The 23700-nt window shown below is 40.1% G+C and overlaps 1 protein-coding gene across 1 annotated transcript; it reads left to right on the top strand.

Annotated features, from left to right (window-relative positions):
• The first annotated feature begins 6429 nt into the window (after positions 1-6429).
• On the top strand, positions 6430-23477 carry LOC106603557 (alkaline ceramidase 3). Its single transcript, XM_014197404.3, has 11 exons — positions 6430-6632; positions 13083-13193; positions 18072-18124; positions 18391-18443; positions 18819-18900; positions 19999-20034; positions 21228-21286; positions 21717-21818; positions 22199-22303; positions 22520-22565; positions 23186-23477. Exons 1-11 carry the CDS (start codon positions 6530-6532, stop codon positions 23237-23239), a joined length of 804 nt encoding a protein of 267 aa, XP_014052879.1. The 5' UTR covers positions 6430-6529; the 3' UTR covers positions 23240-23477.
• Positions 23478-23700: the final 223 nt, after the last annotated feature.

The raw sequence follows: 23700 nt of genomic DNA, 5'->3' as shown, positions 1-23700 counted from the left end.
TTATTATTTTCAACATAGGAGGGCCAAGCACAGGAAGTAGGCCATGACTATTTTCATAAATGAATGTGTCAAGAGATACAGCATTAAAAAATGGAGTGTCTCCATCAATCCTAGGTCCTGGTAGTTGTGTGCAGACTCTGAGCTTTGGAGAAATATGCAAATTCATAGAGGAGACTGTAATTTGCTTTCAAATGATCACGATCCAAAGTGGGTGAGGGACCATCTGTTAATGGTGGGTCGCGACGTAAATGTCTAATTATTTCAATAATAACTGTAATTGATTTGGCCAAGTGCAACTGCGCTCTCGGTTCAGTGCGCTCTCTGCTTATCAGCGGTCTCTGCTCAGTTTGGCAGCTGCGCGAGTGGGAGAGGTAGAGGAAGATGCCCGTGTGCTTTGCCGTTTACCGGATCTTTTTTCTGCAGTTTTCTTGAAGATCACTCCGCGACCCACACGCTGCAGCGCTGTCGTTCAGCAGCAGATGATGCGCTGTCTTTCAGCAGCAGATGATGCGCTGTCTTTCAGCAGCAGATGATGCGCTGTCGTTCAGCAGCAGATGATGCGCTGTCGTTCAGCAGCAGATGATGCGCTGTCGTTCAGCAGCAGATGATGCGCTGTCGTTCAGCAGCAAATGATGCGCTGTCGTTCAGCAGCAGATGATGCGCTGTCAGCCACTGACTTGTTATTCCCACTCGCCATCACTCACTGCTGTCATCAAATGGACTCAAGCTAGCCACATGTTCTGACTGAGCTCAATCGTCATGAAACGCAAATACAACGATTACTATCTCTCTTGGTTTCATACAAACTTAGAGAAATAACGATGAGCGCCCACAATGTGTTTCGTGTGGGGAAGTGCTTAGTAGGGAAGTGCATAGTAATGAGTCTCTCAAAACGAACAAATTAATAAAACGACACGTCCTGACCACACATCCAGGCACAACATGACGGTAAACCCAGGGAGTTCTTTCAGAACAGGGCAGAATGCTTCAGGGAACTGTGCTACGAAAGTAGAAAAGTCAACTAGCAAGGCATTGTTGTCATTTTAGAACAGGTGACGATAAGCAGAAATAAGGGAGTACTATCTCTCATAGTAGTAGATGTGAGTTTCTCTTTCAAACAAGTCCCTGGCCTCATAACGTTACACAGCAAATAGCCAACGTTAGCCAAATCAAGCTAACTAGCAACCCCAAGAAACAGTACAGATGAAGATTAAAAATGATCTGGCCTACTGTACATTTTACTTTTTATTTATTTTATTTCACCATTATTTAACCAGGTAGGCCATTTGAGAACAAGTTCTCATTTACAACTGCGACCTGGCCAAGATAAAGCAAAGCAGTGTGACAAAAACAACACAGAGTTACACATGGGATAAAACAATCGTACAGTCAAGAAATATACCTGCTGGAGCGCGTGCTACGGGTGGGTGTTGCTATGGTGACCAGTGAGCTGCGATAAGGCGGAGCTTTACCTAGCAAGGACTTATAGATGACCTGGAGCCAGTGAGTTTGGCGACGAATATGTAGCGAGGACTAGCCAACGAGAGCATACAGGTCGCAGTGGTAGGTAGTATATGGGGCTTTGGTGACAAAACGGATGACACTGTGATAGACTGCATCCAATTTGCTAAGTAGAGTGTTGGAGGCTATTTTGTAAATGATAATGCTGTTAAAATACAATAAATAATTTCATTCTGAACTGGAATAACGGATTATTCACATCACGCAGATGTATAACAGAACACGTCAGTTTTACGAGGGTATGTTTGGCAGCATGAGTGAAGGAGGCTTTGTTGCAAAATAGGAAGCTGATTCTAGATTTAATTTGGGATTGGAGATGCTTAGTGTGAGTCTGTAAGGAGAGTTTACAGTCTAGCCAGACACCTAGGTATTTATAGTTGTCCACATATTCTAAGTCAGAACCGTCCAGAGTAGTGATGCTAGTCGGGCGAGCGGGTGCGGGCAGCGATTGGTTGAACAGCATGCATTTCGTTTTACCATCATTTAAGAGCAGTTGGAGGCCACGGAAGGAGTGTTGTATGGCGTTGAAGCTCGTTTGGAGGTTTTTTAACACAGAAGGGCCAGATGTATACAGAATACTTTGGGTTGCACGATCAAAAAGCCTGTGTGTGTGTGTTCTGTTATACATCTGTGTGATGTGATTAATCCGTTATTCCAGTTTAGAATGAAATTATTTATTGTATTTTAACAGCAACAGTTCCAACCTAGACAGGTATGTAAGAGTGTTTTTAACGGGGAAAAAATAAACATGAAAATATATTCATGGGTATTTCATTGTTATTTGTTTTTGTCTATATTGCATTTTTTTTTAGGCATAATGACAATGAAATGTACGAATATTTACTTATAGTTGCATATTTTCCTAAGCTTGGGTCCCAGGGAAACACATAATTTCTCATTTGGGTCCCAGGCTGAAAAAGTTTAAGAACCCCTGCTATAACGGATAGCATATAATTTCAAAAACATTGTAACGGATCGGTGATCACAAGCATAAAATTTCTGTCTGTGATTCCCTGTTGTAGGCTAACGATCTGAACATGAGAGATTCCATAGACTACATGGCTTACATTACTACTGTGTTGCAATAAAGGATTTAGTTTTTTGTCAAGTGAATCATTTAATGCAGAATTCTCAATGCAGTTCCCTTTCATTTGATGACCAAAAAGCAACATCCATCTGTGAAGATGATAATACAATGGCCCATACACAACTTTTGATCCTTAAAGAAAGGATACAGGATGTAGGTTAAATTAGTGATGCTGTGCACACATGTGAAATCAAATGGTGGTGGTGGGAGAATGGTAGAGCAGAGAAAGGAAAGGGATGAGGTAATTGTAGATGAGGTGATAACAACGGGTCTCCTCTATTGTGGTAAATTACTGGCTTACTCCACATCTATCTGTAGAGGCTGTGAAAGGAGAAATGTTGTCAGGACAGTCAAGATAATGCACTCTGTATATGCACTCAGTTTCAAATAAGTCTGTTAATTAATTAAATGAATTTATACCCTTCAAAGTCAAAGATAAGGTTGCGCTTAAAATTAGTGAACAAAGATACTGTGTCCATTTCCTAAATAAAACCAAAATGCAGTTATTGTCTTAGTCATGCTGGCAACAAATCTGTCCCCCCAACATTTAGAACAAAACCCTCCTGTTTTATGTTCTCTCTAGCAATTTCACTGCCAAGTGTGGTTTAAGGTTTCCAAGTAGGAATATTCTATTGAAAGAGAAAAGGAAAAAGGCCTTTAGACCTATGTGTGTATTATTACAACAGTTTGAGTGTACCAACGTTTTGATCTAATATGTAACCAAATAATACACAAAGTAGTTTAATTGCTAATGCAAAAATACTAGGTGAATTTAGGAAGAGCTCATTCAAGTCCCAGAGTTAAGATAGGGTTGGTTGGCTTATAGTATATGGAAGATTTCAGTGAATAAACTGTGCTTTGTACAGCCACACCTGGTACCCCATGCTGCCCCCTGGGCAGGTATTTCACCATGACGCCACAGAGCGCACACACACACACACACACACACACACACACACACACACACACACACACACACACACACACACACACACACACACACACACACACACACACACACACACACACACACACACACACACACACACACCTGCACAGCTGATCCCTTCCAGGAACAGAGACTGGGACAGGTGTGACCTCTCTGGTTGACATGAGACATCTGAGCAGTGTGACGTTCTCTAGAGCACAGGGCCACAAGAATGACACATGTCTAATGTGCTTTTTATTCACACTGCCCTTGCCTTTGAATGAGGACTCAACTCTTTTGCCAGTTCACTGGGCTTTTACAAAGTGCAGGACAAGCCATTCAATTAGAATGTGTTATCGGACAGCTAGATATACCCATGTTAAAATATGAGACATAATAATTGTAATCAGAAGATACTATTAACATTTACATTTGATTGGTAACAGAATACATAGCAAAATAATAACTTGAGAATAAATAATGCTGTAACTGAAAATTGTACACCCAAAGTAGACTACTGCCCCTTTAAGAGCTAGAATAGATTTTGTACCCTATGTTGTGAATCTCTCCAAATATGTTGTTTTCTTCTCACACTATTCAAACCCCACTATCAATAAACAGTTTATGACGCTCTCTTAGGCTATAGATCACATATGGCAAACAAATAATCTGAACTAAAAACTCCATACATTTTGGAATTTCTGTGTATCCTTGACAATCTCTAATCAATATCTAGAAACGGCATGCATTTTTTTCAGGGAACCTGCACATCATCAACTTCTCTCTTTTGTGGCACCAATGTGAGGGTTTACGGCAGGGGAAATGGTGTTGCGGTAGTCTAGTGTGGTACGGGAATAATGACAAGCGAACCTGGGGAGCTAAAAAAGGGACCCGACCGTGGAATTCAAGCGAACTGAATTCAGACCACCTCTGGCGATTGTCTCAGTTTGTTTTTTTTCCTCTTTTGAGGGGTCTAAGTTCCATTTGGAGTGTTCACACTACACAAAAAAGTAAGCAAACCGGACTGAGTTAAAATAATTAACTGAAAGGGACCACGTTTGAAAACAACCTAAGATACATTGACAGCCAGCATATTAGTAAAAATATTTGCTAGTGTTAATTGATGATATTAGACTGATATGTGTTCTTTTAACAAAAAAGATTTAGTGGCTCTAAATGTAATCCCTCCATGTGAGATTATGAGAGCTGCATATATGATGGATGAATGAACACAGACGCTTGTATGATTTACAACCATCAGGTTAAGCTCCTGCTTCACTCACAGATAAAGTTATTTACTCTGACCAAATACCATATCACAATTTCTATTGAAAACCTACTTTCCTTAGCATTTCATATCTCCTTTGACAACAGAAATATAAAAACGTTTAATGTTAATTATCTCTGTACATGTGAACATTTGATTGAACTTGACATTCAGTTAATTCTAAGAGAAAAAGTGCTGGTTTAAAAAGCGTAATAATGTATGTCTTCATAGACTCCTAAAAAACCAAACTCTTGTGAAATACTTGAAGAGGAATGTAATGAACTAATTAAATTAAAACATAATTCATTAAAACATTTTGCAATGTCCAGTCTCCTGGGTGTGAGGGTTTGGTTCTTGCTCATCCTCCACTACGTGGCTGTAGTGATGGACTGCCACCCGGGCTGTCTCTGTGAAGTGGAGAGCTTTGTCCTGCTGAAAAAGAAATGATGTGGTAGCCATGCTGGTTAAGTATGCCTTGAATTCTAAATAAATCACAGACAGTGTCACCAGCAAAGCAACCCCACACCATCACACCTCCTCCGCCATGCTTCACGGTGGGAACCACACGTGGAGATCATCCGTTCAAATACTCTGCATCTCACAAAGACGCGTCGGTTGGAACCAAAAATCTCAAATTTGGACTCATCAGACCAAAGGAAAGATTTCCACCAGTCTAATGTCCATTGCTTGTGTTTCTTGGCCCAAGCAAGTCTCTTCTTATTGGCATCCTTTAGTATTGGTTTATTTGCAGAAATTCGACTACCTCAAGCTGATTGAGAGAATGCCAAGAGTGTGCAATGTTCTCATCAAGGCAGGGTAGCCTAGTGGTTAGAGCATTGGACTAGTACCCAAAAGGTTGCAAGTTCAAATCCCTGAGCTGACAAGGTACAAATCTGTCATTCTGCCCCTGAACAGGCATGTAACCCACTGTTCCTAGGCTGTCATTGAAAACTGACTTGCCTAGTTAAATAAAGGAAAAAGCAAAGGGTGGAGAAGAGTCTCAAATATATTTTGATTTGTTTAACAATTTTTTGGTTACTACATCAAATCAAATACCGAATACAACAGGTGTAGACCTTACAGTGAAATGCTTACTTACAAGCCCTTAACCAACAATGCAGTTTTAAGAAAAATACCTCCTAAGTAAAAATAAAATTGATAAGTAAAAAATAAGAAATAAAAGTAACAAATAATTAAAGAGCAGCAGTAAAATAACAATAGCGAGGCTATATACAGGGGGTACCGGTACATACAGGGGGTACCGGTACATGATTCCATATGTGTTATTTCATAGTTTTGATGTCTTCACTATTATTCTACAATGTAGAAAATAGTAAAAATAAAGAAAAACACTGGAAAGAGTAGGTGTGTCCAAACTTTTGACTGGTACGGTATATATTTGACTATGGAGAACCAAAATGGCGGCGCAGTGGCTTCAAAACAGCACCCCCTGTCAGTCATCTAGGGTTAATACATATAATTGGTTGTAACTGAGGGGTTGGAGGGAGCCTTTCGGTCATAAATCGTTAGTACTAAAGATTCTGCACTCCTTATCACACACGCACACAAAAATCATTCCTTCCTCCCTCGCCCTGTAAGTGTATACTCGTCAGACGTCATGATACGTCATCAGAAGTGTCCATCTCATTTGAGGGCTGAGGGGATAGGGTGTGTCTTTTAATTGTTTGGACCGCAAACACACAGAACTCCCCGATCATTTTCCATCATGGCTCCATCCGCAGACAGGCTGGGATACTGGGGGCGGCCAACCTCAACGCTAGATTGGTGTGAGGATAATTATGTCGTCTCTTTCTACATCGCAGAATTCTGTAAGTACAGCTGACACCATGCGTATTGCAAAACTAGTAATAGAAAACAAAAATGAATGCAATAAATACGGCTGTGGATCCGTGCGGAAAGCCGTCTCAGAAATAGCGTAAACATTATGCCGGTGGTGCCATTCCCGTACGCTCGCGCCAGAAGGCTAGATCATGCATCTTATCTCTACATTTAAATACAGCTTTGACGTTTTATACCGGTAAGGTAGAAGTTACCATTAGTGTCGTTACCTCGACCGTGCTTCTTGCCTATGGCGATGCCAGACCCGCTAATGAGTCACAACTTCACTTGCACCTGCAGCAGCACCGCGCTCTTTCAAGTAGGCCTAACTGTTTATAAGTATGCTACTGTTAAAGGCTATCTATACGGCACATAAAAAGTCGCTAGTTTGGCGCTTTGCGCATGTGTACAGTGAAATGCGCCACAAGATAGCTTCAGCTTAATTCTGGGACAGTATACAGACTCTTTCGGCAGGTACCCTAGTGGTTAGAGCGTTGGGCCAGTAACCGAAAGGTTGCTGGATCGAATCCCAGAGCTGACAAAGTAAAAATCTGTCGTTCTGAGCAAGGCAGTTAACCCACTGTTCCGGGGCGCTGTGGATGTCGATAATGGCAGTCCCCCGCACCTCTCTGATTCAGAGGGTTGGGTTAAATGCGAAGACACATTTAATTTGAATGCATTCAGTTGCAAACCTCACCAGCTGCGCGCACATAGCCTACATGCTATTCAATAATTTCACCCTAATGATGTATATAAACCCTGGATATGCTTTGGCCAATCAGAGGCTTTGAAGCCACCGGTTGGCCATATTGGCATTCCCCAGAAGGAGTAGTCCTCCATACAGTCCCTTCAGAAAGTATTTACACTAGTTAGTGGTGCGCCTGAGGGTCAGCTTTATGTTCACCTGCACCCACCAGCAATTGCTAAAAACCCATCCACAACCTGACCACAACCCTCTAAAATTGAAAATGCTCTGTAGGCTACAAAGATGGTGGAACTATTTTTTTTACTTGGGGATGCAGTATTTATTGTTGTTGTCTGATTTAGATATGTTTCTGCATTCATTTCTGATATTTCTGATATTTTTGGTAGGCTAATTGTTAGTCAATAATGAGATACATGCAGCTTCTCTTCTGTGATGTATATGTTGACCTAGAAGACTAAATAAATCCTTGCTCAGCAGATTAATAGCTTAAATTAATAGAATGAATGAATGCTTCAATCTAGTTGACAGTTTTCCATGTCATCTTTCACAGAGCAAAGGTGTTACGGACCGTGGAGAAAATGCAATAGTCTAACAACAAAGGGAAATATTTCCTGTGCAAAATTTCCAAATTACGTCAGTTTGACTGGTTGTAAGCAAATAGAAAGCTGTGAAAACGACCCAACATCTTTCTGATAAGATTTCAGTTTGGCTTGGATGCATATGTAGTTGAAATACTATCAGCTTTGTTGCTGATAAAGATAGCACCTCTACAGATGGTATCTAACTGAGCATTCACATTCTCTCAAGATGCTGAAAGAAATAAATCATATTTCTCCACTCATGTTCCCAAGTAAACATTTTGCCTAGATTTGGTGTATAATTGTACTGCAAGAAATACTTAATTCTGCAGGAGTTAATATTAAGGCTAGCGAGTGGTTAAAGACTAGATTTCATTTTCCATTTAACCCATCTGAACAGTAGGCTACAGTTCCCTATCTTGTGACTGTCGAGTTTGTATAGCCATCACAATTATCACACATCCTCTTTTACCACTTCACCAAATCTTTCCCAAACATTACTTTTCTGGCCCTCTTTTATTTTCAACTCTTCAGCTTTTCTCTTATTGTATTAAACTCTGACATTTTCCCTTTTGCCTCTGTGGATTGACGTAAACTCTTTCTGCCCGTTCCCAAAAACATTTGGCGATAGGCGTGTGGACTATTTGGCCTGCATACAGTTTGACACTAAACCTTAGGCTTACGCACTAATGCCAGATAGCCTAAAATAATGAAAGCAAAACCTCAATGTAGCCTATAGATATAAATTGCACAAGAAATATACATTTATGGATTTTTTAAGGTACTGTTTTCTCTTTATTCAACCTGCCCGCCACACACCCGCCCTTCATCCAAACAATATTGAATGACCCTAAACCCGTCAGCCCCGCGGATATAACTGGGGGGACTGCGGGTTATGAGTCAACCCACGCATCACTAATTCACACCCCTAGACTTTTTCCGTATTTTATTGTTACAGTCGGAATTTAAAATTGATTCAATTAGGGGTTTTGTCACTGGCCTACACACAATAATCCACAATGTCAAAGTAGAATGATGTTTTTTGATTTTGTTCTACAAATGCAAAAAAAATGAGAAGCTGAAATATCTTGAGTCAATAAGTACTGTATTCAATCCCTTTGTTATGGCAGCTTAAATACGTTCAGGAGTAAAAATGTGCTAAACAAGCCACATAATAAGTTGTATGGACACAATAATAGTGTTTAACATAATTTTAGACTGACTACCTCATGTCTGTACCCCACACATACAAGTATCTGTAAGGTCCCACAGTTGAACAGTGAATTTCAAACAGATTCAACCACAAAGACCAGGGAGGTTTTCCAATGCTTCTCAAAGAAGGGCACCTATTGGTAGATGTGGGAAAATGAAAAAGCAGACATCGAATATCCCTTTGTGCATGGTGAAGGTTGGATGGTGTATCAATACACCCAGTCACTACAAAGATACTGGCGTCCTTCCTAACACAGTCGCCAGAGAGGAAGGAAACTGCTCAGGGATTTCCCCATGAGGCCAATGGTGACTTTAAAACAGTTGGTGTTTAATGGCTGTGATAGGAAAAACATGTGGATGGATAAACAACATTGTAGTTACTCCATAATTCTAACCTAATTGACAGAGTGAAAAGAAGGACAGAATACAAATATTCCAAAACAATCATCCTGTTTGCGAGAAAGAACTAAAGTAATACTGCCAAAGATGTGGCAAAGCAATTCACTATTAGTCCTGAATACAAGGTGCTATGTTTGGAGCAAATCCAATATAACACATTACTGAGTAACACTCTCCATATTTTCAAGCAGAGTGGTGGCTGCATCATGTTATTGGTATGCTTGTAATCGTTAAGGACTGGGGAGATTTTCAGGATAAAAAAGGAATGGAGCTAAGCACAGGCAAAATCCTAGAGGAAAACCTGATTCAGTCTGCTTTCCACCAGACACTGGGAGATTAATTCACCTTTCAGCACAACAATAACCTAAAACAAGGCTAGAGTTGCTTACCAAAAAGACAGTGACATTTCCTGAGTGGCCGTGTTACAGTTTTGACTTAAATCTACTTGAAAATATATGGCAAGACCTGAAAAATGTTTGTCTAATAATGATCAACAACCAATTTGACAAAGCTTGAAGAATTTTGAAAAGAACAATGGGTAAATGTTGCACAATCCAAGTATGGAAAGCAAGACTTAGAGACTTAACCAGAAAGACTTACAGCTGTAATCACTGCCAATTGTGATTCTAACATGTATTGCCTCAAGGGGGTTGAATACTTATTTAATGAAGAAATATTAGTGTTTTATAAAAATTAAAATCAAACTTTTGAATTTTTCTTCCACTTTGACATTAGAGTATTTTGTGTCGATCATTGACAAAAAAGACAATTAAATACATTTTAATCCTACTTTGTAACACAACAAAATGTGAAAAAAGTCAAGTGATGTGAATACTTTCTGAAGGCACTGTAGGAATGATTGAAATTCTACAGTATTTAAATAAAATGTTTCAAGGACAAAAGTACATATATTTAAGCATTTTTGTTGTTGTAGTGTGGACATTAGCATTAGTACTTAAAAATATATATACTTTAAGGAAAATGTTTTTGTATATTTAAAAAATGCATTTTATATAGCTTCTAAAATACTTTTTACATTGGTGGGGGAGTACCAAGATGGAGGCACTGTAGCTTCAAAACAGCGTCCCCTGCTTTTCATCTAGTGTTAATATAAATCATGGTTTCAACCACACCACACAACCACACTTGTATGTGTGAACGAGCATCTGCGTAGCCAAGCCCTAAAATAAACTCTGGGTGAAAATTCTACAAAAAACTTGCTAGAAAGTGGACCATATACATGTCAGGTAAAATATCAACTCAATATTCATCTCCCAGGACAAACTAGCAAGAAACAGCTAGCTAGCTAATGTCTATAAATGTTTCCTGTGCATTTCGACCTGCCCCCAAATTAATATAGTTGGTTCACAATTGGTTTTGATATTTTAATCTGCGTGTCATGATCGCGTCTGGTGTGGATGGACAAAATCAACATCCACGCGATGGCACACACGGACGCACATGCGGGGCTGGTTTAGTCAGCATGTTACACAGGCATCGCAACATTTTTCTATTCATGATAATTATCTTTAACACTAAGAGCTCCATTCCATTGCAAGATAAAAACCTGCAACTCAGCATTCGTAATTTTCTTTTGGGTACCCTGTTGAATGATATGAGTGATAAAGTGCAGCAGTAAAACTCCTATGCTAGTTCTATCCCACTCGAGTTATGAGGGGGTCCTTGGTGAATTTGCTTTGACAAAAGAGATCCCTGGCCCCAAAAAGTTTGAGAAACTCTGCCCTACAGGAGAATCCCACGCCCACTGTCCTGTTATGGCAAAACTCCATGATAATACAGTTGGCTTTATTATGTTTTTAATGATGCCAATTTTCGAAACTGGTATGTCAAAATGCATATGTTGCTACAGAAGGCACTTTATGATGCAACAGTGTATTAAGGTGGAACTATGCCAAGTGGGTCAGAATTAGCTATGTTTAACTACTGCTCTTTTAGTTTTCTCTCGCTGTCTCTGACTCACACATGACCCACATTACACTGAATGACCCAACACTCGTCTTCTCTCCTTGACCTTGGAAAGGTGAAAACACTAGATTGAAATGAAAAAAAAGCATTATTAAAAAGCATCTAACCTAGAACTAATACTCTGATAACAGAACACTTGCTCTTACGTAGCTCTTATAAATGTGTAGAACACTGTATTATTAAAGTGACCATGTCACTGATACTCCACACAACCAGTAGAGTTTGAAGCAATGGTTGGTTTGGCTCTTAAATTGGGTCCCAGGTTGTAGAATAAAAGGCCTGGAATGTGCAACATCCAATAAATCTAATGTGGAAGACAGACAAAGAGGCAACCACAATTTTCTTCCCCTCATTGTGTGGCATACATGTGCTATATCTCAGTTCTCAAAACCTCAGCAGAGCTGAACAGTAGTAGCGCTGCTTGCAGCATCGAGGGAGGTCAGAATACATTAAACAGGAGATTCTCCTCACTTTTGCTTAAAGTTAAACTAATGAAAACGTTATACAGGAAAGTTCTTGGCATTTTACTGACTACAGCACCTTGGGGAATGCCTAATGCTATTTGACCTGAAGTCAGTCAGCCTAATGTACAACACAACTTACTAATGTAGGGCACCAGCCTAATGTTAAACATAAATATTGTGCAACAGACATCCAATATTCCTTAGTCTTGTACATATATTTGTAAGAATATGATTTCAAGAATCCTTTACTTTTGTATCCAGCAGCTAAGCAAGCAACAAATTCAGTACAGCAGTGTAGCAATGTTAACTGAACAAAGAACTGAGTTAGCCCTCAGAGCTCTTGCCTCTTGCATATAAGCCCCAACTTGAAACAACATTCTAATCATTAGCATCATTGATCATTGATCATCAACCATCACTTGGTGTTGTGAAATCTTCAAATTAAGTATGTTACCTTTATTTAACCAGGCAAGTCAATTAAGAACCAATTCTTATTTACAATGATGGCAAAAGGCAAAATGCCTCCTGTGGGGACGGAGGCTGGGATAAAAAAAACTATGGAAGACAACACAGACAACACAGACAGAAGACACTGGCAACAGCACAAATACAACAGCAAACAAACAGTCGATGTGGTGTGTGTGAAGTAAAACAACATGCTTCTTACATAAGTAACTAGCGACATCTAGAAACAACTACATGTCTTAACAACCTGTTCATCTATTTGTCCTTTGACCTCGTCCAGGGACACCAGGTCCTGTAGTTTTAGGTTGGCTTGGAGGAATTCCAAGACCAGGGGGCTGAGAAATTAAAGGACCATGCTTTTATGCGTTTTCCTTTCGAGACAGAAGACAGCATAGATAAAATGGCCTTATAAATAAAAACTCATTTCACCAGTCTGAATCTTACTGATTTTATAAATTGGACCTGCTTACAGAATGTAAACACTATTCTTTCTCTAGTTTTCCATCTGCTAAGAGACACACTATTACAAATTCTATCAGACATCAAATGATTGTGGTTGCTGTTTGCTATCATACACTACATGTTGTCTCGTCTTCCTCTGACAGTTGCTCTGTTTATCTTGTTGTACAGGGAACACTGTCAGCAACCTGATTATGATCCTGCCTCCCATCTACGGTGCCATCCAGACGTATAAAGACGGCCTAGAGTTCCGCTACGTCTACTCTTTTCTGGGACTGGCAGGTAGGTGCTCCATACACATCAGGAATTATTAGTATGATTTACTAATATTTTATAATACAAATGAAGAGTTTATTTCCTAAATGCTATCTATATCCACCAATTTTTCCATTTGTGTTTTTTCATCAGAAATCGTTGCTTATGGGTACCTTCATGTGTGTGTAAAATATTACTGATCTCTGATTTTTATTTAATACATTTTAGATATGTATTTTTATTTTTACGCTATACATTATATCCATTGTTTAGCTGGAATGGAATGTTCGATCCTGTACGCTGAGTATACAAAACATTAAGAACACCTGCTCTTTCCATGATATAGACTGACCAGGTGAAAGCTATGATCCCTTATTAATGGCACTTATTAAATCCATGTCAATCAGTGTAGATGAAGGGGAGGAGACAGGTTGAAGAATGATTTTTAAACCTTGAGACAACTGAGACATGGATTGTGTATGTGTGCCATTCAGAGTGTGAATGGGTAAGACAAAAAAATGCAAGTGCCTTTGAATGGGATCTTTGAATGGGATATGGTAGTAGGTGCCAGATGCACCGGTTTGTATCAAGAACTGCAACGCTGCTGGGTTTGAAACGCTCAAAAGGTTCCCGTGGTCCACCACCCAATGAACATCCAGCCAACTTGACACAACTGGGGGAAGCGTTTGAGTCAACATGGGCCAGCATCCCTGTGGAATGCTTTCGACACCTTGTGGAGTCAATGCCCTGACGAATTTAGGCAGTTCTGAGGGCAAACATATACAGTACCAGTCAAAAGTTTGGAAACATACTCATTCCAGGGTTTTTCTATATTTTTACTATTTTCTACATTGCAGAATACTAGTGAAGACCTTAACTATGAAATAAAACATATGGAATCATGTAGTAACCAAAAAAGTGTTAAACATAAATATATTTGAGATTCTTCAAAGCCACCCTTTGCCTTGACAGCTTTGCACACTCTTGACATTTTCTCAACCAGCTTCATGAGGTAGTCACCTGGAATCCATTTCAATTAACAGGTGTGCGTTGTTAAATGGTGGAAAGTCTTTCCTTAATGCGTTTGAGCCAATCAGTTGTGTTGTGACAAGGTAGGGGGGTATACAGAAGATAGCCCTATTTGGTAAAATAGTCCATATTATGGCAAGAACAGCTCAAATAAGCAAAGAGAAATGACAGTCCATCATTACTTTAAGACATGAAGGTCAGTCAATACAGAACATTTCAAGAACTTCAAGTGCAGTCGCAAAAACCATCAAGCGCTATTATGAAACTGGCTCTCATGAGGACCGCCACAGGAAAGGAAGACCCAGAGTTAGCTCTGCTGCAGAGGTTAAGTTCCTTAGGGTTAACTGCACCTCGGATTGCAGCCCAAATAAATTCTTCAGAGTTTAACCTCTTACATCTAGACGTTCCGCTAGCGGAACACCTGCTCCAATATCCAATGATGGGCGTGGCGCGAAATACAAACTCCTCTAAAATCCGAAAACTTCAATTTTTCAAACATATGACTATTTTACAGCATTTTAAAGACAAGACTCTCATTAATCTAACCACACTGTCCGATTTCAAAAAGGCTTTACAGCGAAAGCAAAACATTAGATTATGTCAGCAGAGTACCCAGCCAGAAATAATCAGACACCCATTTTTCAAGCTAGCATATAATGTCACATAAACCCAAACCACAGCTAAATGCAGCACTAACCTTTGATGATCTTCATCAGATGACAACCCTAGGACATTATGTTATACAATGCATGCATGTTTTGTTCAATCAAGTTCATATTTATATCAAAAACCAGCGTTTTTACATTAGCATGTGACGTTCAGAACTAGCATACCCCCCGCAAACATCCGGTGAATTTACTAAATTACTCACGATAAACGTTCACAAAAAACATAACAATTATTTTAAGAATTATAGATACAGAACTCCTCTATGCACTCGATATGTCCGATTTTAAAATAGCTTTTCGGTGAAAGCACATTTTGCAATATTCTCAGTAGATAGCCCAGCCATCACGGCTAGCCATTTAGACACCGACCAAGTTTAGCCCTGACCAAACTCCGATTTACTATTACAAAAGTTTGATTACCTTTGTTGTCTTCGTCAGAATGCACTCCCAGGACTTCTACTTCAATAACAAATGTTGGTTTGGTCCAAAATAATCCATCGTTATATCCAAATAGCGGCGTTTTGTTCGTGCGTTCAAGACACTATCCGAAGTGTAAATAAGGGTCACGAGCATGGCGCAATTCGTGACAAAAGATGTCTAAATATTCCATTACCGTACTTCGAAGTATGTCAACCGCTGTTTAAAATCAATTTTTATGCCATTTTTCTCGTAAAAAAGCGATAATATTCCGACCGGGAATCTGCGTTTAGGTAAACAGACGAAAGAAAACAGCATGGGGTCGACGCGGGCACGCGCCTGAGTCTCACAGTACTGTAACCAGCCACTACCCAAACGCGCTACTTTTTTTCAACCAGAGCCTGCAAAGCCACGATTCAGCTTTTTGCCGCCTTCTGAGAGCCCATGGGAGCCGTAGGAAGTGTCACGTAACAGCAGAGATCCTCTGTAATGGATAGAGATAATGAAGAAGGGCAAGAAATTGTCAGACAGGCCACTTCCTGCATGGAATCTTCTCAGGTTTTGGCCTGCCAAATGAGTTCTGTTAAACTCACAGACACCATTCAAACAGTTTTAGAAACTTTGGAGTGTTTTCTATCCAAAGCTAATAATTATATGCATATTCTAGTTTCTGGGCAGGAGTAATAATCAGATTAAATCGGGTATGTTTTTTATCCGGCTGTGAAAATACTGCCCCCTAGCCATAACAGGTTAAGTAACAGACACATCTCAACATCAACTGTTCAGAGGAGACTGCGTGAGAGAGATATCTCCCTCAACGTCAACAAAACGAAAAAGCTGATTGTGGACTACATGAGAGAGAGCAGAGAGAACACGCCTCCATCCACATCGATGGAGCTGCAGTGGAGTGGGTCAAAAGCTTCAAGTTCTTCCGCGTGCACATCACTGAGGACCTAAACTTGTCCCTCCACACCGACAGAGTGGTGAAGAAAGCACAACAGCAGGGCTCTACGCTGACCTTTTTTACAAGGAGCATGCATGTGCCTAAGTTGGAAAATGTAGGCGCACACAAAGAAATTGAGGATTTCAATGAAAAATATGAGGTAATAAAGCTAGAATCCTTAATTCTTCTTGGGGCACTGGTGCGCCTAAATAAAAATTCCAGTTCGCACAGAAAAATATTTAGGCCATTTGCGAGTAATAAGGTCGCCCTGTAGAGCCCTGAACAGAGCCTTTTCGACCTCAGGAGGCTGAAGAAATTCATCTTGGCCCCTAAGACCCTCACAAATGTCTACAGATTCACCTTCGAGATCATTCAGTTTGACTGTGTTACTGCCTGGTACGGCAACTGCATTGTCCGCAACCGCAAGGCTCTCCAGAGGGTGGTGCGGTCAGCCCAACGCATCACCGGGGGCACACTGCCTGTCCTCCAGGACCAGGACACCTACAGCACCCGGTGTCACAGGAAGGCCAAGAAGATCAAGGACCTCAGCCACCCGTGCCACGGCCTATTCACCCTGCTACCAGGCAGAGACAGTACAGGTGCATCAAAGCTGGGACCGAGAGACTGATAGAAGCTGTTTATCTCCAGGCCATCACACTGTTAAACAGTCATCACGAGTCGGCCTCCGCCTGGTAACCTGCCCTGAACCTTACACTGTCACTAGTTGGTTACCACCTGGTACTCTACCCTGCACCATAGACTTGCTGCCCTTTGTACCTAGAGTCATTGAACACGGGTCTACTTTAATTTTTTCATACTATTTTACCCACTGGGTATACCAAACATAAGGAACACCTTCCTAATATTGAGTTGCACCTCCCCCTTTTTCCCTCAGAACAACCTCAATTTGTCGGGGCATGGACTCTACAAGGTGTCCACAGGGATGCTGGCCAATGTTGACTCCACTGCTTCCCACAGTTGGCTGGATGTCCTTTGGGTGATGGACCATTCTTGATACCAACGGGAAACTGTTGAGCGTGAAAAACCCAGCAGCGTTACAGTTCTTGACACAAACCTGTGCGCCCTGCACCTACCACCATACCCAATTAAAAGGCACATAAATGTTTTGTCTTGCCCATTCACCCTCTGAATGGCACACATACACAATCCATGTCTCAATTGTCTCAAGGCTTAAAAATCCTTTAACCTGTCTTCTCCCCTTCATCTTTACTGATTTGAAATGGATTTAACAAGTGACATAGACAAGGGATGATAGCTTTCACCTGGATTCACCTGGTCAGCCTATGTCATGGAAAGAGCGGGTGTTCTTAATTTTTTGTATACTAAGTGTACAGTATGTATATACTGTATTCTAGTCATGGCTCATCTTATAACTACTGTTGTACACACATTTTCTATTCATATACTGTCTATACATTCCATTTATTTTATATATTGCTCGCTCTGATATTTCTTAATATTATTTTTCTTAATTTGATTGTGTGTATTGTTATTGTATTGCTAGATATTAATGTACTGTTGGTGCTAGAAACATAAGCATTTCGCGGCACCTGCGATTAAAATCTGCAAATCTGTGTAAGCGACCAATACATTTTTATTTGATTTACTTGTACATTAAGCTGCCTCATGCTCCAGAAACAGGAGATGGGAGCAGGAGCCTATGAGCCGTTCCGGCTCGTACAAGCCAAGGCTACTTACAGAACTTACTCCTACTTCATAGTATTTTAAAAGAACATCATCAAGATGCCTTCCTGTTTATTTGAGTGAATGGTTTGAATGTCTGTGCTTCCTGCTGTTTGTTTGATGTGATCTCTTCTTCTGTTCCAGCTGTTGGCATTGGTTCCTGGTGCTTCCATATGACGCTGCAATATGAGATGCAGGTGAGCTGACTTTTAGTATCTAAAAATAAATTGTGATTCGTCAGCACACTGTATGCATCCACCATTGAAGAGTTGTGTTCTCATAATCACATGGACCTTTTCAGCTGTTAAGGACATAAAAAATGATACCTCATCATTTCCTGAAAAATGCACATGCAGTTCGGTCAGACACTAGCGTAAACAGAAAACAATAGTCCTGTCTTGGCTCGTGCCGACCATCCCATTATACATCACTCTCTGTCTCTGCTGTCTGACCCCCCCCACAGTTGCTGGATGAGCTGCCAATGATCTACAGCACCTGTGTCTTTGTCTACTGTCTGTAAGTACCCGACATAATGGATTTACTTTCTTCAGCTTTCACAGTGCCAATGCCATTGAGCAGCCCAGGTCAAAAGCTCACTGAAAGTAATTTGAGGGCAATATAAAATGTAATGTGATCAATGAAAAGTGAATCCAACCCTCAAATTGATCCACCCTAAGAAAGCACATATTGTGTCTCTCGTGGTTGTAGATGCCATGTAACTAAGCTGATGTCTATGGATTCAGCGGCACTTAGATTTCCTCCATTTTAACTGGGGCATCTTTCTTCATCTTGCTCTCCATCCTTCTCAAAAGCCTTACTGTATACAGTATGTCTATAATTACAAATGTGTTTCATGAGAGGAATGATAATTGAATTCATGTTTTGTTACAGATATGAATGCTTCAAGCAAGAAAACACTCTGAGTTTATTTCCTATCACATTGTTATTGTTCTTCAGTGTCTCAGTCAGTGTGGTGAGTGTCTCATAAATCCCACAGTCAGGTCAAAAATGATTGGTGCCCTTGATAAAAATTATATTATTGTAATATATTTGCTCAGACAGATAAATATACATACATACATACATACATACATACATACATACATGCATACATACATACATACATACATACATACATACATACATACACACACACACACACACACACACACACACACACACACACACCACTACAGATGTAGGATCTTAATTTGATCACTATTTTATTGCTGCGAATTTTCGTGCACAGCAGGAAATGCAAACGTGTTTTGGATTCAAGGTTTAAAAAGGCTTCTAAAGTTTGTAATTTCCACTTTAAAATGGCAGACTTGATATGCCCTAATGAAAAATGTATCAACCCCAACAACATTTTTTCATTAGTTATAATCCACATAATAATTCACATTTCCTGTTGATGCAGGATTATTTTCCTGCTGTAGCAAACTGGTTTATATTTAAAATCCTACATCTATACCACTATTAGGGCAACGATTAAGTTTAAAACTTTCCTGGTATTGGACGCAAGTGTCTCTTGTCCCCACGTACAGTAAGGAAGATGGTTTGGGAGGCAAAGGGCCAAAGTTGGAGAATTACAGAATTTTTTTCATGCATCTTCCGGTGACCAAGTTTACGCCACCTCCATGCTCTCTGGAAGGGTTGCCAGAAAAAATACTTTATTGAGAGCGAACAACAAATGTAAACACCTGGAGTTTGCTAAAATGCATTGGCACTTGGATTGGAACTGGTGTTGTGGTCAAATAACATGAAAATAGAGCTCTTTGGCCACGCACACCAGTGGTGGGTTTGGCATCGAAAGAAAGATCCATATGCAGATTATTTTAGAATTTTATTTTTTGCTTGTTGAACAAAATCTTTCTCTGAGCAACTGTATTAGTATAATAGAATATAGCTCAGTATTTGTATTATTTCTATTATAAAGTATTTTTTCCCTCTTCTTTACTAAGGGTGCCAATAATTTTGGACCTGACTAACTGTCCATTTTCATTCCATTACTGTATGTCAATAATTAATGTCACTATCTGCATTCTTTTTTTTTCTATTTTGTTCCCAGGTGTATTTACAATGGAAAGAGCCAGTATTTCACCAGGTGAGAGAGTACATTTGCACTCTTCAGTGAGCATGCTCTTTGTTTGGTATTAGATTTCACTGTTTCATTAGTAAATATTGCCCCTGGCTAAAAGTGGAAACAGCCAGACATGAGGTCCTGTTAGATTGCTATTGTGGCATGTCACTTCAGATGTCTCTGTGCAATTGTATTCAGCAATACAATATATTTCAGCGTTGTCACTTGTCGTACAACATGTCATACACCACCTTTTTGACTATCGCTTAGTCTAATCTTACATGCCCAGGTTACACTTATATAAACTCCTCTCTAGCATACCACCACAATAGCCAGTGTTGCTGTGGATATTGAGAGTCTAGAGAAGTGTCTGTGTTGCTCGACAACAACAGAAACAAAGTGACAAAGCAGCCTTTGTTTACACTTCAGAGCCCTCTCTGCTTAGCCTACTAAACCCCACTGCTCCATGGTGGCTGTCAACATCGTCGTAGGAACTGGACCAAGGTGCAGCGTACGTAGCGTTCCACATCTTTATTATAAAGTGAAACTTCAGCAAATACAAAAAACAATAAAGGAACAAACGAAACAAGATCCCACAAAACACAGTGGGGAAATGGCTGCCTAAATATGATCCCCAATCAGAGACAATGATAAACAGCTGCCTCTGATTGGGAACCATACCAGGCCAACAAAGAAGTACACACACTAGATTACCCACCCTAGTCACACCCCGACCTAACCAAAATAGAGAATAAAAAGGCTCTCTATGGTCAGGGCATGACAGTGGCACACGTTTAGTCATAAACATGCCCTCAACAGTCTGTTTTGGAGAACGTTATATTGTCAGCATATTGTTTCAACTAATTAGTGTTTCACACCAAGCTGATATATGTAGTTTGATTTGCTACTCATTTAGATACAATACACCAACTGTGACCATTCATTTATACGTCTCATCAACCATCACAAAAGAGCAGTGTTTATTTGAGCATGGATTTAGCACAACCTCATGTTTGAACCTTGTACATGCTGTACTGTAGTGTTTTCCTTTTTTAGGGGTTGAGCAGTCTGGTTGAAAACGTGTGCATTATACACCTCATACTTCATTTCACCTTTGTTCTGGTGAAAACACCAGAATTAGGGCTACTGTAAAATATGACACAGATCTGAATTTGGTTGCTTTTCAACACTAAAGATTCTTCTTTTTGTGTCCTTAGGTCATGTATGGTGCACTTGTAGCCTGCTTGGTGATGCGTTCTATCTTCATAGTTACATGGTATGTGGTAGCATCGTGGCTCAGTAGTTTGGGAAACTAACTGATAACTAAGAGGTCAGCAGTACATTTGTTATCCTTACAAAGTTTGAATTGTATAATAGCCACTCACCATTGGATACTGCTATTATGCAGATATTTGTGGTTCTGGATGACAACGTTTTCAGAAACCACAATACGAAGTAGGGCAGAGGAGGCTGGTGGGAGGAGCTGTAGGAGGACAAGCTCATTGTAATGGCTGGAAAAGAATGGATAGAACGGAGTCAAACGTGGTTTCCATATGTTTGATGCATTTGATACCATTCCATTGATTCCATTCCACCCATCACAATGAACCTGTCCTCCCATAGCTCATCCCACCAGCCTCCTCTGAAGTAGGGCTATGTTATAACATTGTTTATACATCTCATCTGACTTTGTCTTTTACCTGCAGGGTGTACCCCTGGCTCAAACCTATGTGTTACATCTCCCTGAGTGTCTTCCTGCTGGGGTTCCTGTTGTGGAACATTGATAATCTGGCATGTGACTCACTCAGGTAAATATACAAACAATTTGCACACGCTGACATCAGAATATGGACATCCATTTCCCTAGATGTAGGATCTTAATTTGATCATCCTGTTGAAGGAGAACTTTCCTGTAATGCAAAAATGTTTTTAACTTGGCCTGTATTTGAGGTTTAAAAAGACTTCTGAAGTTTGTAATTTCCACTTTAAAATTTCAGACTTGAATTTCCTTTAACATTTTTTTTATCAATCTCTACAAAAATGTCAGATTATTTATAATCCACATAATAATGACTATTTCCTGTTGCTGCAGGATTATTTACCTGTTGTAGCAAACTGTCTAAAATTAAGATTCTACATTTGTAGACAGAATGAAATGTAAAACTCTCCACTCCACACTCTCCTTTAGATCCACCAGACAGAGACTGCCCCCTGTTGTTGGGGCGGTGACACAGTTCCATGCCTGGTGGCACATCCTCACAGGCCTGGGCTCCTACCTACACATACTCTTCAGGTAAACTATCCACTGAACCGTCTATATTCTATAAGTCTTATAAAGCTTTTACTGTGTTTGTTTGCTCATTGCATTTGTTCCCACTAAAATTGATTTATTCTGCTTGAAGAACATAATTAGATTAAGAACAGACTGGTATCTTGAGTAGGGATATGGTCAGATGATTTCTACAAGAATGTGTTACTGAAAAATGTAATATGTTCTGTTGTCATGTAGCCTGCAGATACGGTCAATCTACCTCAAACACAGAGCAAAAGTAAAGGTCAGTGTGCTCTCATCCTCCCAGTTCTTTAACACATCCCAGTTCTATGCTTGTGTATACAGATGTAGGCTCTACAAGTTTTACTTGCAACAGGGTGATCAAATTAAGACCCCACACCTAGAGAGCGTGAGGTTTTGAGCAGAAGATGACTCTGCTATCTCCCCTCTTCAGTGCGTTGTTGTTAAGTTGTCCTGTACAGTCCAACAATATTTATACTGAACATTCCTCTTGAAGAAGTAGATTATTTATGTTGGGAATAGAAAAGATAGTTGAGTATGTGGAGTGTGACATTCAGAATCAGGCATAACTCAAGTTCTATGGTATGGACTGAGGGTTACGATAAGGACATTGTTTGGGATGCAATTTCTATACAATAGCTACCTTCATATACATAACGGCTGCATCCGGGGGTGTATGTATGCCTGCCCACTGTTGGGCAGTAGGTTTGGGAGAGCCCTCCTCCATCCTTCTCTAATACTCATCATACCTGAAGATCATTCAGAATCAGAACTGCCTTCAGGTTATGATACACAAAAGGTTTTTCAAATTAAGATCCTACATCTGTATGGCACCACAATATCAACAATAACCTAACACTTGTCCACAATGTGTTGAATCAGTTTATATGTGGAGTGTGGCCCATGTTGCACATGGAGGCTCAGAAGACAAGCTGAGTGGCTGGGGACCATGAAGGAGGGTGACTACCATACAACAGGCATCAGCAAAGGGACCTGACCTGCCAGTCTGCCAACTCCCCTTCTGCTGTCTATGGGACACATACTGTACACCCGACTACCAGAGGTCTGGCAGGTCACCCCCCCCAACCTACCACTCCAGGGACCCTTTTGTTTCGCACTGTGTGGATTTGCCAAGTACAGCATAGCATTGAGAGTTGATATGGAATGATTTTTCTCTTTCATTGATCACAATCGGATTTTCATGGTGATGTTGTAGTGTTTTTGTTTAAGTTCTCAAACATTTTGAATGCATTAATGTACATGTAGTATGTCGATGCAGATATATGTAACTGCCCTGCCCGAACATGGATATTTTCTGGAATATGATTAGGAAAAAAGGCAATAGTCATAAAAACACATGTACATTATATTAGTGTATGTATTACAACAATCAATAT

This window comes from Salmo salar, chromosome 04, assembly GCF_965601325.2.
Source record: "Salmo salar chromosome 04, fSalSal1, whole genome shotgun sequence".
NCBI classification, from domain to species: Eukaryota; Metazoa; Chordata; class Actinopteri; order Salmoniformes; family Salmonidae; genus Salmo; species Salmo salar.
This window is presented reverse-complemented; position numbering and strand designations above follow the sequence as displayed.